At 47.3% G+C, this 12,569-nt stretch overlaps 3 protein-coding genes across 3 annotated transcripts; 1 reads left to right on the top strand and 2 right to left on the bottom strand.

Moving 5' to 3' along the window:
- Positions 1 to 2,263: 2,263 nt before the first annotated feature.
- On the top strand, positions 2,264 to 5,793 carry LACBIDRAFT_332033 (uncharacterized protein; the record flags this gene model as incomplete). Its single annotated transcript, XM_001886518.1, has 16 exons — positions 2,264 to 2,339; positions 2,444 to 2,527; positions 2,693 to 2,734; positions 2,788 to 2,800; positions 2,839 to 2,986; positions 3,115 to 3,447; positions 3,521 to 3,599; positions 3,877 to 3,931; positions 4,035 to 4,131; positions 4,216 to 4,233; positions 4,504 to 4,633; positions 4,795 to 4,842; positions 4,898 to 4,954; positions 5,098 to 5,152; positions 5,179 to 5,240; positions 5,300 to 5,793. The coding sequence occupies 16 exons, from the start codon at positions 2,264 to 2,266 to the stop codon at positions 5,791 to 5,793; spliced, it is 1,791 nt and encodes a 596-aa protein (XP_001886553.1).
- A 320-nt stretch (positions 5,794 to 6,113) lies between these two features.
- On the bottom strand, positions 6,114 to 9,005 carry LACBIDRAFT_295364 (uncharacterized protein; the record flags this gene model as incomplete). Its single annotated transcript, XM_001886437.1, has 8 exons — positions 6,114 to 6,326; positions 6,490 to 6,960; positions 7,011 to 7,666; positions 7,721 to 7,953; positions 8,013 to 8,262; positions 8,463 to 8,576; positions 8,634 to 8,848; positions 8,903 to 9,005. The coding sequence occupies 7 exons, from the start codon at positions 9,003 to 9,005 to the stop codon at positions 6,510 to 6,512; spliced, it is 2,022 nt and encodes a 673-aa protein (XP_001886472.1). The 3' UTR covers positions 6,114 to 6,326; positions 6,490 to 6,509.
- Positions 9,006 to 9,427: 422 nt separating this feature from the next.
- On the bottom strand, positions 9,428 to 9,792 carry LACBIDRAFT_307978 (uncharacterized protein). Its single transcript, XM_001886436.1, has 2 exons — positions 9,669 to 9,792; positions 9,428 to 9,602 (listed from the first exon to the last, which is right to left on the bottom strand). Exons 1-2 carry the CDS (start codon positions 9,772 to 9,774, stop codon positions 9,541 to 9,543), a joined length of 168 nt encoding a protein of 55 aa, XP_001886471.1. The 5' UTR covers positions 9,775 to 9,792; the 3' UTR covers positions 9,428 to 9,540.
- Between the last annotated feature and the right edge of the window lie 2,777 nt (positions 9,793 to 12,569).

Raw genomic sequence — 12,569 nt, 5'->3', positions numbered from 1 at the left:
GCCCAGTCTCCAATGTGGACATTTCACCAATGACATGTCAGTCCAAAACTATATATGTACAAGTCTATACACAAGATCTGCATAAGGTTCAAAGCAGTATTGTATTCTACATAAGGGCCCAGGATTCCAGTTTGCCAACTAGTACCCAATGGAAAATCTACAATACCTCAATGAAGTAAGATCTATGAAGGCCTTTGAGTGAAGGCCTTTGAGGATTCAGAGATCACAGCCCACCAATTTCTTTACGAAATTCTATTGAAAAACATTTTTGAAGGCCATCCATTCACACTCGTCGATTATCGAGGACCTGGACACTATTCTCGACACTGTGTGCCAGTGTGCGCTCCACTCGAGCATATCATGACCAAAATGTGGTCCTTACAGATTTGAGACCCAACATTAGGGTTAATCAATGGTCTCAGAGTTTCCCGACTGACTTTTCCGGCAGCCACTCTCTCGCGAGCTCAAGCCCTTACCTTTGTTTATTTGTTCTTTCCCATCAATGATCACATTTGTCATACGCTAATAGTATTTAGAGGCTCATCAAGCGAGACGAGCGGCTGCATTTTGGAGCCTGCTACATCTGGTGCAATTTGATCAGTAGGGGTAGGCTCGTGTGACAACGTCACGGTGGTCACTTTTGTTCACACCATTCCTCCCCCTACTCAGGCGACGAAATAATACCACCAACTTCAATGTTCTTTCTGAAAATGACTTTATTACACTACCTTGATTGGATCTGAATAGTTGTTTATTTTTTTTCTCTTGAAGAGGCATGCTACTTGGTCAAAATCAAATACTGATCACACAACCACATATTTTACTAATAAATTTCTGAGACTGGTGTGGACCTGCCTAATGGTTTGGAAACCATGTAGACTATATGTTTTGGCCTTATGGAACTGAGGATGTGCAAGTTTCCTGCTTTGGACTGTAGGGATGTTGCACAAGCAGATAACATCTTTTGCCTTATCCAATGCACAAAACTGGGTCCTGTGAAGTGCAAAATGCTGTCCCTTGTCATTGATTTGTACATAGGATTGAAGAGAATATTAGCTTTTATTTTTGCAAGCTACTTTTGAAAGACTGAGTTTGTTTCCTGCACCACTAACCTTTCAGAAGGCTCGTACTCTCCTTCAACTATGATTATTTGCTCACAATGAAGCTAAGGTGTAGAGCTCAGTTATTTTATACTTTATTGATGATAAAGCATGCTATAAATCTCAGAAATAATTTTGGAGCTGACATGAAAGTTGTAGAGATGATTTGGGATGCAGGACTTCTTGAGGATGAGGTGTGTTACGAGCCTGTCACACGAGCCTACCCCTTCCTATCAAAATGCACCAGACGTTATAGGGCAGGATCTTGCGCGTGAATTTTCTCATTTTTTTGCCTCCGACTTTAAAGTCCGCTGATGGGATCTTATCTCCCTCCTGGACAGTGCTTGATCCTGCCCTATAACGTCGGGAACGAGACTATTGTTTATCCAGCTGATGGCGAAACGTTAGAGCAGCTTGCTTCCCGTTCCAGCCCAACCATCTGTTTGTTTGCTGATGGCCGGACATCAGCACCTTCCAAAAGTAGCACCTGCTTTGCTCAAGCTTTGCTTCAACTTTTCCCAGTCTTATCTACATACCCTCACCTCTCCCTCTCCTCGAATAATAATGGCGCGGAATGGTCACCGAAGACACATTGCATAACCTGTCAATAAAATGCTTGCTACCACGTCGCGTCAAATATTCTGAAAAGCCCTATCGATCTGATTTATTTGGCTTTGGTGTCCGCCACAAACAAACACACGGTTGAGCTGGAACGGGAACCGAGCTGCTCTAACGTTTCGCAATCAGCTGTCAAAGAGCTATACACCTCCTGAAAAAGTTAAAAAATGTTTACCATATATCTCTAGCTTAATCCTTAAAAAAATGAGAGCTCTCCGTCGGGATTAGCATATGTCATGCAGACAACATTGTGAGGAAGTGCCAAGGAAGTGCGGCATTTTGGTATGTACTGCAGCCTGCTGCCTGTGGCATGTTACCCATCCGATTTCTTCAATAAAAAAAGTACGGTCGCACTTGATACATAGATATAAACTCCCTCAAATATTTTCTGGATCGTATTTTCTGGGGGGTTGATGACCGATTTGCAAAACTAGGTGACTTCAAGGTGACTTGCAAATTTTAAACCAGGCACGTGATAGCATGCCATTCGCCCCCTTGAGAACGAGGAGGGAGAACCCCAGCAAGCCTTAGCCTACGGTGCCGTCATGACTCACATGTACTCACAATTCAACAACTTCAGCGCTGGCGTCATCGATAACAATATGAGCGCGTCTGATGTTGGTCTGATGTTCCTGATTTCCTCACGGTGTTGGAAATGATGCTCGGCACTTGTCGTCGTCAATCCCTTCTGTAAACTACATACACACAAGCCTGCCTTTCAAAAGCTAGAGGCATTACGATTTCGGGCGAAACTTTCAACGTCGTAGCTGGTGACATGGCAACATACGATTATCATCAGCGTGGCAGCGGTTTGTGCCTCCCTCTGATGTTCGGCTGTCGCGAAATCTGAGCATACTCACTTATAGCCAACACAAATTACTACAAATTCAAAGGGGGCAATGAAAATAACATCATAAATGAGGGTATTTACATTTCTATTCAGTATGCACAAGGCTGACTGAAAGATATTGTAGGAACGGTCAATGGGCAAATGCATCACGGGGGCACCTACGATGGTCCGTCTGAGTCACTTGAAACATTCGAGTTATACACGCTGATATATACATAGGCTCCTCACACACGTACGCAGGGGGTAACGTCAACAATATTAAAAATAAAGGTACCTTCCCGTCGCTTCTCACCCGGAAGAACAGTCACTCAATGAAATCCGTGACTTCATAGGAGTGGTTAATGGGCAAATGCACTACGGAGGGCACTTCCGCGGAGATCGCGTAGGGGAGCGGGAAGACACTAGGTATAACACGTCTGTATGTTCTGTTCATGTTCTTCTCTTCCACGTTCTCTGAAAAAGAGGACTGCGTATTCAGGAACCTCATGGACATCGCTCCTCTTCGTCACATGCCACACAATACAGAGAGGATAATTCTCAGCGAAGACACCGCGCACGGAAAATACATGTAATTACTCAGTATATGCCTCCACCGATGACGGCCCTAATCCATACTGCGAGGCTCCGAAATCCAGCACGTATGGTCAACGCCAGGATGCTAGCTCTCAAAGTTCTTACCCTATGGGCCACGGACCCCCCGCTATTTACCCGCGTTACGCTCCTCAACCTCAGATGAACTCCCATGCTCCGTACCCCATGTCTACTCCTTACGCGGCACCTTCCTACAGTGCTCCTTCTACCTACGCCAATCATCCCACGGCCTATTCCAATTCTTCATCCCCCCCGTCTCACAATCAAGGCTCCTGGTGCTCCTTCCTCGTATGCTTATAGGGCATGAACGCGTTTCGCAAACTAAGGTAATGACCTGTCATTAGTATGCGCCGTTTATCAGACTGACGGTGGCGGCCAGATGCTACATCCGCAATTCCTATCTTCTCGGTACGACGTGTGGGTACCTTTGTTGCCGCGCGGTAAGTCGAAATATGAACCACCAAAGGGGTGGTAAAGTTCAAGTTGCGTTGAGCTGAAAGAAAAGCGTTTACACATTGCAATTTAAATTCCGCGAACACGGTTATTATTAATTATAACACGTGATGTGTCCATGCACAACGCACGTGGACCTCTGCGTACGCAACTTGAACCTGAAGCTGCCACGCAAATTTTCTAGTACCCATTTTTAGACCCTGCGGTCGTCACGCGCGATACTACACTGGACGATAAGCTACGATAAGTTGAGGCCTTTGACAGGCATAGCCTTTTCCCCAATTGTCGGAAGTTCAGTCTGGCCTGTCTCCAGCAAGTTGTAGGTGTCAAGATTCTTTTCATTGCTTCGCCTGATAAAGCTTAAACCCACAATTGTAGGAAACGCGGTATTTTCTTTTACCTCCGTCACTTTCATTTCCTAGATTATTTATCGAAAAAAAGACAGAAAACTTAATGCAGTTCCGCCGGGCCAATCTTCCCGGCACTGCCTTCTTGAACCTCGAATTAATGATCTGCGGAGTGTGTCATCGTTTTGACGCCGAAATAACAAGGGATCGTCAATCTGAGCATGGCGCTTGCGCAGGACTCAATGAGTACTGCTAGGCCAAGAACAATAACTCCGTGAGTCAGAAGACACAACTTGCAAGTCGCATGGACAACTGGCACCATGTCTCCTTTCATGCTCTTGGAGGTAAAAGTTGTTGAGATCAAAGAAAGTAGTTTGCTTACGGTGCTGTCATAGCTCAACAACTTCAACGCTAACTCCCGTCGATAACAATCTAAGCGCGTTTGATTTTCGTTTTGGCAATGATTAACGACTGTTGGCGCTTCTTGTCCCCTTTATCAACCCATCAATCCCTTCTGTAAACGAAGGTAGTACCTTGTGTGCAGCTCCCCTTTATGCCCAAGCTTCCAAAAGACAGAGGTGTTACGATTTCAGGCGGAACTTTCAACGACGTATCCGGCAACATGACGACAAATGATAGTAGCACGCATGTCACCAACCACCATAGCGGCAGCGGTATGTGCCTTCCTCTGATGGCATGTCGTCCGGAAATCCGAGCATACTGACTTATAGCCAACACCGACTACTACCAAGGGGGCAATGTCAATAACATAACAAATGAAGGTATCTAGCACATTTCTATTCAATATACAAGGGTGACTGAAAGGTGATTTTAGGAACGGTCAATGGGCAAATGCATCATGGGGGGACCTACGACACTAGTAGTCCGTCTTCTTCGTCACTTGAACATTCGAATTATATATGCTGATATATGCGTAGACTCCTCACACACCCACGTAGGGAATGACGTCAACAATATTAGAAATACCAGTACCGGTACCTTCCCCTCTCTTCTCACCCGGAAGACCAGTCACTCAATAAATCTGTCACTTCATAGGAGTGGTTCATGGGCAAATGCACTACAAGGGGCACTTCCGCGGAGATCGCGTAGGGGAGCGAGCCTCAGACACTGGGTATAGCACGTCTGTATGTTCCGTTCATGTTCAAGTTCGCTCCCGCGTTCTCTGAAGAAAGGTAATGCGCATTCAGGAACCTCATAGACGTCGCTCTTCTTCGCCACACGCCGCACATTACGGGGAGCATGATGAGCGCGCTTATAACGGTTAGTGAAGATAACGCATGCGGAGAATATTTGCAATTACTCACCATATGAATTTGCAGACGGTACCCCAAGCATCGCATCAAGCGATGGCAGCCCTGATGCACACCCCAGGGATCCGAGATACATCATGTATGCTCCGACCCAGGATACTGGCTATCAAAGGTCTTACCATACTACGGGCTACGAAGCTCCTCGACCTCTAACCTCCAACGAGGTCCCACGCTCCGCTCCCTTCCATCAGGCTATCCATCACGCACCTCAATACGCCAATCATCCCTCGGTCCATGCCTATTCTTCGTACCCCCCTCCCCCATCCGGAGCTCCTTATGGTCATGCGTCGAATCCTCATGCGTCTAATTCTCATGCGCCTAATTCTCATGCGTCGTATTCTCATGCGTCAAATACTCATCCATCGTATCCTCATCCATCGTATCCTCAGGCATCGTATCCTCAGGCGTCTTATCCTCAGGCGTCGTATCCTCAGGCGTCTTATCCTCAGGCGTCGTATCCTCAGGCGTCGTATCCTCAGGCGTCGTATCCTCGTAGGCGGTGAATGCGTTCCGCAAATTTCGATAATAACCTGGTCATTATGCGTCGTTATCCACTGCTCTGTGATTATTGTTTTGTAACTGTACCACCATGTTGTGTAGAATTCGATGATTTATCAAGCGTTAACAAGGAATGATTTACCTGACTGATGGTAGTGGTAAGATAGATACTAGCCACAGAAGTTGGCAGCACACACTGCTCATGGTTCTCATTTTCTACCTCTTTCAAACTTGTTGAACGATCAAAACCTCACTGACGGAAAGCAAAAACAAAACAACCAACAAAAGCAGAAACCCAAACGAGGGACAACCAAAAACGGGTGTTCATATGAGAGAAAAATTCCATTAGTAGAGCCAGCCACCGATAAGGACAAGAACCCGATAAGTATGTGACTGTATACAATATTTTATATAGTACAAGAGGGAGGGGTATGCACAACATGAGGGAAGGAAAAAGATAGAGAGGGAAAGTAGGACGGAGAGGAAGGAGAAATAGGGAAACAGAGAGGATCAACGAGACAGATAGCTTGAGTGAGTCCTAGAGTGTTATAAATAAAGAGTGGATGATGGGCGTAGGTAACATGCATAGAGGAATAAAGGAAGGTGTATGAGACGCAGAGCAGATGTGTAAGGAAGATGATAGGGATGGGGGAAAGAAAAGAGAAAGAGAATGGGAAAAGATAGTGAAGAAAAGGACAAACCACAAGTCGACGTCAACGCGTTACACGTCAACGTCCATCTTTTGGCTTCCTTTCTCCCCATCTTCATCACTGGCAGTATCGATGCCAGCCACCTTGATATCACCCGCTTTCCAAACGTCAGAGTCTGTGCGTTTCGAAGCTAAGGTCTCGACTGTCATATCGTCCCTGTCCTCGTCAGGAAACCCAACCACAACACTTTTTGGGGTGTTATACCGCGATCCGATCGACATCGCACCAATCGGAATCGCACCAGGGCTAGGTGCATTATATGGCCCGCCCCCAGGAGTTGAAGGGATACTCGATCCCCAAGCAGTCGATGAGCTAGAGAAGAATGGCGATGGCAGATCTTGATCATCGTACTGAGAGCTGTCATTTCGACGATGGTGGCCAAACTCGAATTCGTAGCCTTCTGTATCCTCGCCTTCTTGAACTCCACGTTGGATTCCGACGGTACGAAGACGGCCAACCCATCTGCGAGTGAGCGTCAGAAACATTCAGAGATTAGAAAGGAGCAGACGCACGCATCAGCACGATCAAGGCTGTCTTTAACAACTCCGGTCACACCTCTCATCATATCCAGACTCTCAGTGGCAAGGGTGAGTATTCGTTGAGCAGCAACCAACGCAGCTCCATGCGACACAACTCCAGCGTCTGCTCCGCCCCCAGTCTCTGGAGTTTCCCCATACCTGTTCAACGGTGCTCGCGCCAGACGGGGTGACGAGTGTGGGGATGCTGCTCTGGATGGAGGACCCGACTTCTGTCCAGACTCCGGCCCTCCTGTTCCGCGTTCTCGATGGGCAGCCCGCCGGTTTGCTCCTCGCCTCACAGCACCCGAACCTGAAGCGGCAGCAACCGTTTCGCGCTCTCCCACCACATTACCAGCGCTTGGGGCAACAGCTGCTGCCTTACTCGCCCACCTCTGCGGAAGTTTCAGGATGAAACCTCGTACTCGATTCCTCGCTGGCTCAGGTAGGGCAGTGCCAGCGTATTGACTAACGACGTCTACAACTTGTCGGATGGTATGCACGATATCTCGACGGACGACAGTTAGTTTGCGCATATGCTCCTCTGATATGGGGTTTGGTCTTCGTTGCGAAGACCTGTCGGGGAATGGTTGTAAGGCGGCAGTGAAATCCCTCAGTATCAATATCTGGGCATCAATGTGCGCAGTAGCATACTGTAATCGGCGTTAGGAAATTGGATAACTGATAGTAACGGTAGTTGGACCCACCTGCAACCATTGTAAACAGTACTTCAACCGTCGCATGCTCTCCTCACTGAGTGCAGCGCTAAGCCCTCCGGCTTCAAGCAGAACGGCTTGCCATCGACTACGTTGTGCGACTTGCGTCTCGGTTCGTGTTTCAGAGCTGGTTGCTTGATGCGGGCCCCCTTCATCGCCGTTTTGTGTGGGTGTTGAGGAACGTGAGCCACTTGCGGGCGCTTCAGCTGTATATGGACTTGTGGCTGTTAAGGTGATCGGTCTCGAAATTGAGATGGAGAGCATAACGATGAGTGTGACTTACTTTCTAACCAGCTTGGCACGCCTCTTTCACCTCCTTCCTTCCATCCTCTCCGTCTGACCGGACTCGAATCTGCTTCCGAACTTTCGTTCAAACCTCTATCATCCACAAATGACCCGTCGAGCGTCTTCGTTTTCAGCTTGGGCCGCCCTCTTTCCTCTTCGGACGTTGATGATTCGGCTAGAACCGGCATTTGTGAGGTAGGTGACGATGGAGAGGGTTCCTCGGTAGAAGGCCGTCGGTACTTGTCCAGCTAATCGCAATGAGATCAGTGATGAAAAATGATGGTAGGTCAAAGGACGGATTAAGAAAAGAGACGAGAGCCATTTTGGTCTCGGTTCCCCGTTTGTTGTGATACATAAACTTGCGGTTGAAAATTTGAAGAAATGTCTTCAGCATTCCGCTTCACGTGTCGACCAAAAAAGCGGAAGTAGAAAAAAGTTCAAAACTTACTCGGTCTAATTGCCTGCATGCAAACTCATCCAGCTGGTTCACATTGACAGGAAGGCGATCTATGACTGGCCGGGATATCGTTTTGACGCTGGATTCTACCATCTCTGCGCCGTACTGCCAACAAAATCACATGTCAAACGGATGTTTAGAGGAAATTGAATGTGACTCCACCTTGACCACACGAGATGATGCTTTTCCCTGCTCGTAAACACGTAGCGCGGAACCAACGAGCGGGAAGTGAGACATGCGGGTGACGAACGCTGGGGAACTGGGGCTGGCTTTAGGTTGAGCATTGAGTGTCGGGGGGGATTGAGGTGGCGGGGAGGAAGTAGGAGGAGGAGATGAGGAGGAGGAGGCTACAGAGAGTGAAGAGGGGGTGCGAGAAGCTGCATATTACTCTCGGTCAGTATATGGGCATCGATAATGAAAATAGATATCACCTTCGGAGCGAGAATTCCTCCGCATGTCGCCTAGGGCTCGCACAGCGATGCGGACGCTTTCATCTTGATCGTCGAGGTCGCTGACGGAAAGGCGTCGGTCCATCGTAAAGGATAGAATGAAAGAGGATTGGAATCAAATCCAGTTCGATAACCCTTTAGCAAACAATACAACAAGCACATGCTTGCATCGCAAAAGTTGCATGTGAATCTGTCATTCAAACGAAACAAAGACAAACACGTCCCCGATCATCGGCACACCCAATTAGATGCCGAATTGGCTGAGAGAAAGGACATGGAGGCTGTCATGAAACGTATACGCAGCTGGAAGAATCTGTCGATCTTATCTCGAAATGCTGAGCATTTCCCGCAACGGAAGGTATCACCTGAATCTTGACTGACACCTGACCAGTGACCACTTCGAAACTGCCATAGAGAGGCGATTAGTAAAAGAATCAGGTGAAACGAAGCCACCCACTTGACCTTTTAGATACAACCTTGTTTTCAATCTTGTTTCAATCTAGACATGGACTCCAACATTCTTTGAAGGCAAAATTATGGAGACGAAGTTCGCATATCCCCGAACTCATACCGTTACCAGGACGAAATGGAAAAAGATAGGGTGATTAAATTTGGTTGATCTATCTCACCACTTCCGAGCGTCTGATTGTCGTTGGAGTAACGTTCCTCCAGTCGCTTCTGGCTGTATAAATATAAATTAGCATTCTACCTTCACAACTTTTGGGGAGCCACTGGGATATTTACTCACCTTTAATACTCTTGGACAAACCAACCCGGATGGAACTCTCTAAGAGCTTACAGCGTCCGAGAAACATCCAGGGTAATCCCAATACGCAACTAATACGCACCGACATCACTATTTTCACTGTGCGCATGATTATCTCAAACGGCGGCGATCCTGCTGATCGCCCTCTTCCCCGCATTCATGCAAGGTTCATAAATGATTAACCCATGGGACAAATTGCGTCTTCAGGAACAGGGTTTCATTTCATTAGCCCTTTGAGGTCCTGATTGGTAAGAAGTCGACGACTCTGTGCGTAAATGTTGAAATGTGGTGTCCGACAATGAGTGAATGCGTAAAACAAAAAATAAGGAGGTTCGCACCGTTCATGCGCTCGGCACGCGATACCTCTGGCGCATCTCTGCCTGCAATTAGTGCTTGTCACAACGTTGATAAAAAGTTGTTTATATGCGCGCGAACATTGAGTCCTGGCGCATCGCTTAAGTAGAAAATGCCGACACCTTTCAAATATGTTCAAAACGCCCTTCAAGCCATCGAGTGTCGTTGATACAGAGCCAATAGATATAGCCATTCAAAAGAAAGCGAAGATTAGTATATGCGCCTTTTGACGCGAACATGTGCATTCAGCAACTCACGAGGGAAAAACACGAAACTTGTGGCTATCTCTTTAAACCTATGAGCTTTCAAAAGCTCCCGACGCTGTGTCTGGCTTATCACAACGTTGGGCAAAAATGGAGTATTAGACATTGACTCCTGGCGCATCAAAGTAGAAAATGCCCACACCTTAATAAAATGGTAGAAAGACCCCTCAACGCGTCGAGGTCGTTGATATAGGAACCACAGTGCCAATAAACAACCATTGGAAAGAAAGCGAAGGTTAATATATGCGCCTTTCGACGCGAATACAGCAACTCACGAAGAAGAAATACAGAGATTTTGGCTGTCTCTTCAATAAAGTTTGAATATATGAGCTTTCAAAAGCTCCCGACGCTGTGTATCATATATGGAAGAACTTTACTCACCCATTGAACGATCTCAGCACATGTTTCCAGTACTTGGTCGCTGGGGTTAAGGATAGCAATGCTGAAGGTTTATGCATGACTTCAAGGAGAATAATTGGCGATATGAGCGACATCTGAGTCGATGGTGGTGGTACGAAAGTAAAAGAGATAAAAGCGAACTGGCAACAAAACGCATTCTTACTATTTGGTCATGGCGCCCTTGACAAGCAACGTCACGTGATGAGATTCTCAACATTCTTGGTCACCACTGGTTACCATTCAAGATTCAACGTACTTAGCCTTGGACGTTGCCCAGGAGAAACCTTGAAGATTGCTTCTAAAATACCCACTCGCTCGTCAGCACCCTTTCTCTTCCTTTTTTCCATCATCAGTGAGCCAACGGTGAGCCGTCACGTAAAAAATTGCGTACTTGGATGTTTCTATGAAGGCTCATGGCGGATCCGAAACGGCGATACGAAGTTATGGGCGCAAACTTATATGCCGAAGACCGACCACGTTCTCAATTGGAAAAACCTGCGCGTGATGACTCCGCTGTTGACGGTTGATTTGAACCCAAGGACGAATCAACTTACAATGGTTTGAAGTGGCTCTTTTCGAGTCGAAGCAGGCTAACCGCCCACCTAGGTGTTCAAGTTTGAGCAGGTTTGAACTCCAAGTGTACATTGCGAAGTGAAGGAATATATTGGGAATACGTGACTGCATTACAATAATAAACGCCCAATCACCAACGCGATCAAAATGTGATCACCGGGGACTATCGCAGTATCAGCTTGGCTGCTTTACAGCTGATTGCGAAACGTTAGAGCAGCTCGGTTACCGTTCCAGCTCAACCGTGTGTTTGTTTGCGGCGGACACCAAAGCCAAATAAATCGGATCGATGGGGCTTTTCAGACCATTTGACGCGACGTGGTAGCAAGCATTTTATTGACAGGTTATGCAATTTGTCTTCGGTGACCATTCTGCGCCATTATTATTTGAGGAGAGGGGGAGGTGAGGGTGACTGGGAAAAGCTGAAGAAAAGCAGGTGCTGCTTTTGGAAGGTGCTGATGTCCGGCCATCAACAAACAAACAGATGGTTGTGCTGGAACGGGAAGCGAGCTGCTCTAACGTTTCGCAATCAGCTGTATTGTCAAAGGAGTCATTCATTGTCGTTCACCAGCTTAATGGCTCGCAAGCTCCTTCGCGAGCTTGTTGCGCCCACCCCAAATCTCTGAAGGTGCCCATTTGAAATTTCGCCGCGCGAGCTCCCAGCGCCCGGAGGCCTTACGTTTCTTCACACATATAGAAGACAACTGCACGACCAACGGCGCTTAAGCGCTCGAGTCAGAAAGTGATCGTCGCCACAAACCCTGTGTTCACGGACTCTTCTTTCCGAACAACATATAAAGGTGGGCGTTCTGTGTACACCGAACGCACTTCAGTTTTACCATTTCACCTCAGATGGCCACAACCGAGACTACTACAACGTTCGCAACGACAGCGCTTAATGGGGTCTCTTTCACCCAACAGCAGCCGGGCCTATTGGTCACCAAAGAACTTGAGAAAGCGCTCGACGAATGCAAAGCAAAAGTAGCCCGCATTGCAAAAGACTGTAGGGCAAAGAACAGGAAGTTCCGGTGCGTCTCCCACGTTTCCCCCACCCATCGATATCATTACTGAAATCGCGCTTTTCATAGAGACATCGAGTTTGACCTCGAGAACGACAAAGATCGATGCCTTTTCGGACTCTTCACTCAGTCAGGAGAAAACCACCAGCCGGCGGACGTCCATCGGGTCACACAGATATTCGACGATCCTCATTTCTTTGTGGACGGTGCTGGCTCGAACGATATTATCCAGGGAGCTCTCGGCGATTGTTGGTTCCTCTCTGCGTTGGCAACAGTTT

The sequence above is a fragment of the Laccaria bicolor genome, genomic scaffold (assembly GCF_000143565.1).
Source record: "Laccaria bicolor S238N-H82 LACBIscaffold_38 genomic scaffold, whole genome shotgun sequence".
NCBI classification, from domain to species: Eukaryota; Fungi; Basidiomycota; class Agaricomycetes; order Agaricales; family Hydnangiaceae; genus Laccaria; species Laccaria bicolor.
This window is presented reverse-complemented; position numbering and strand designations above follow the sequence as displayed.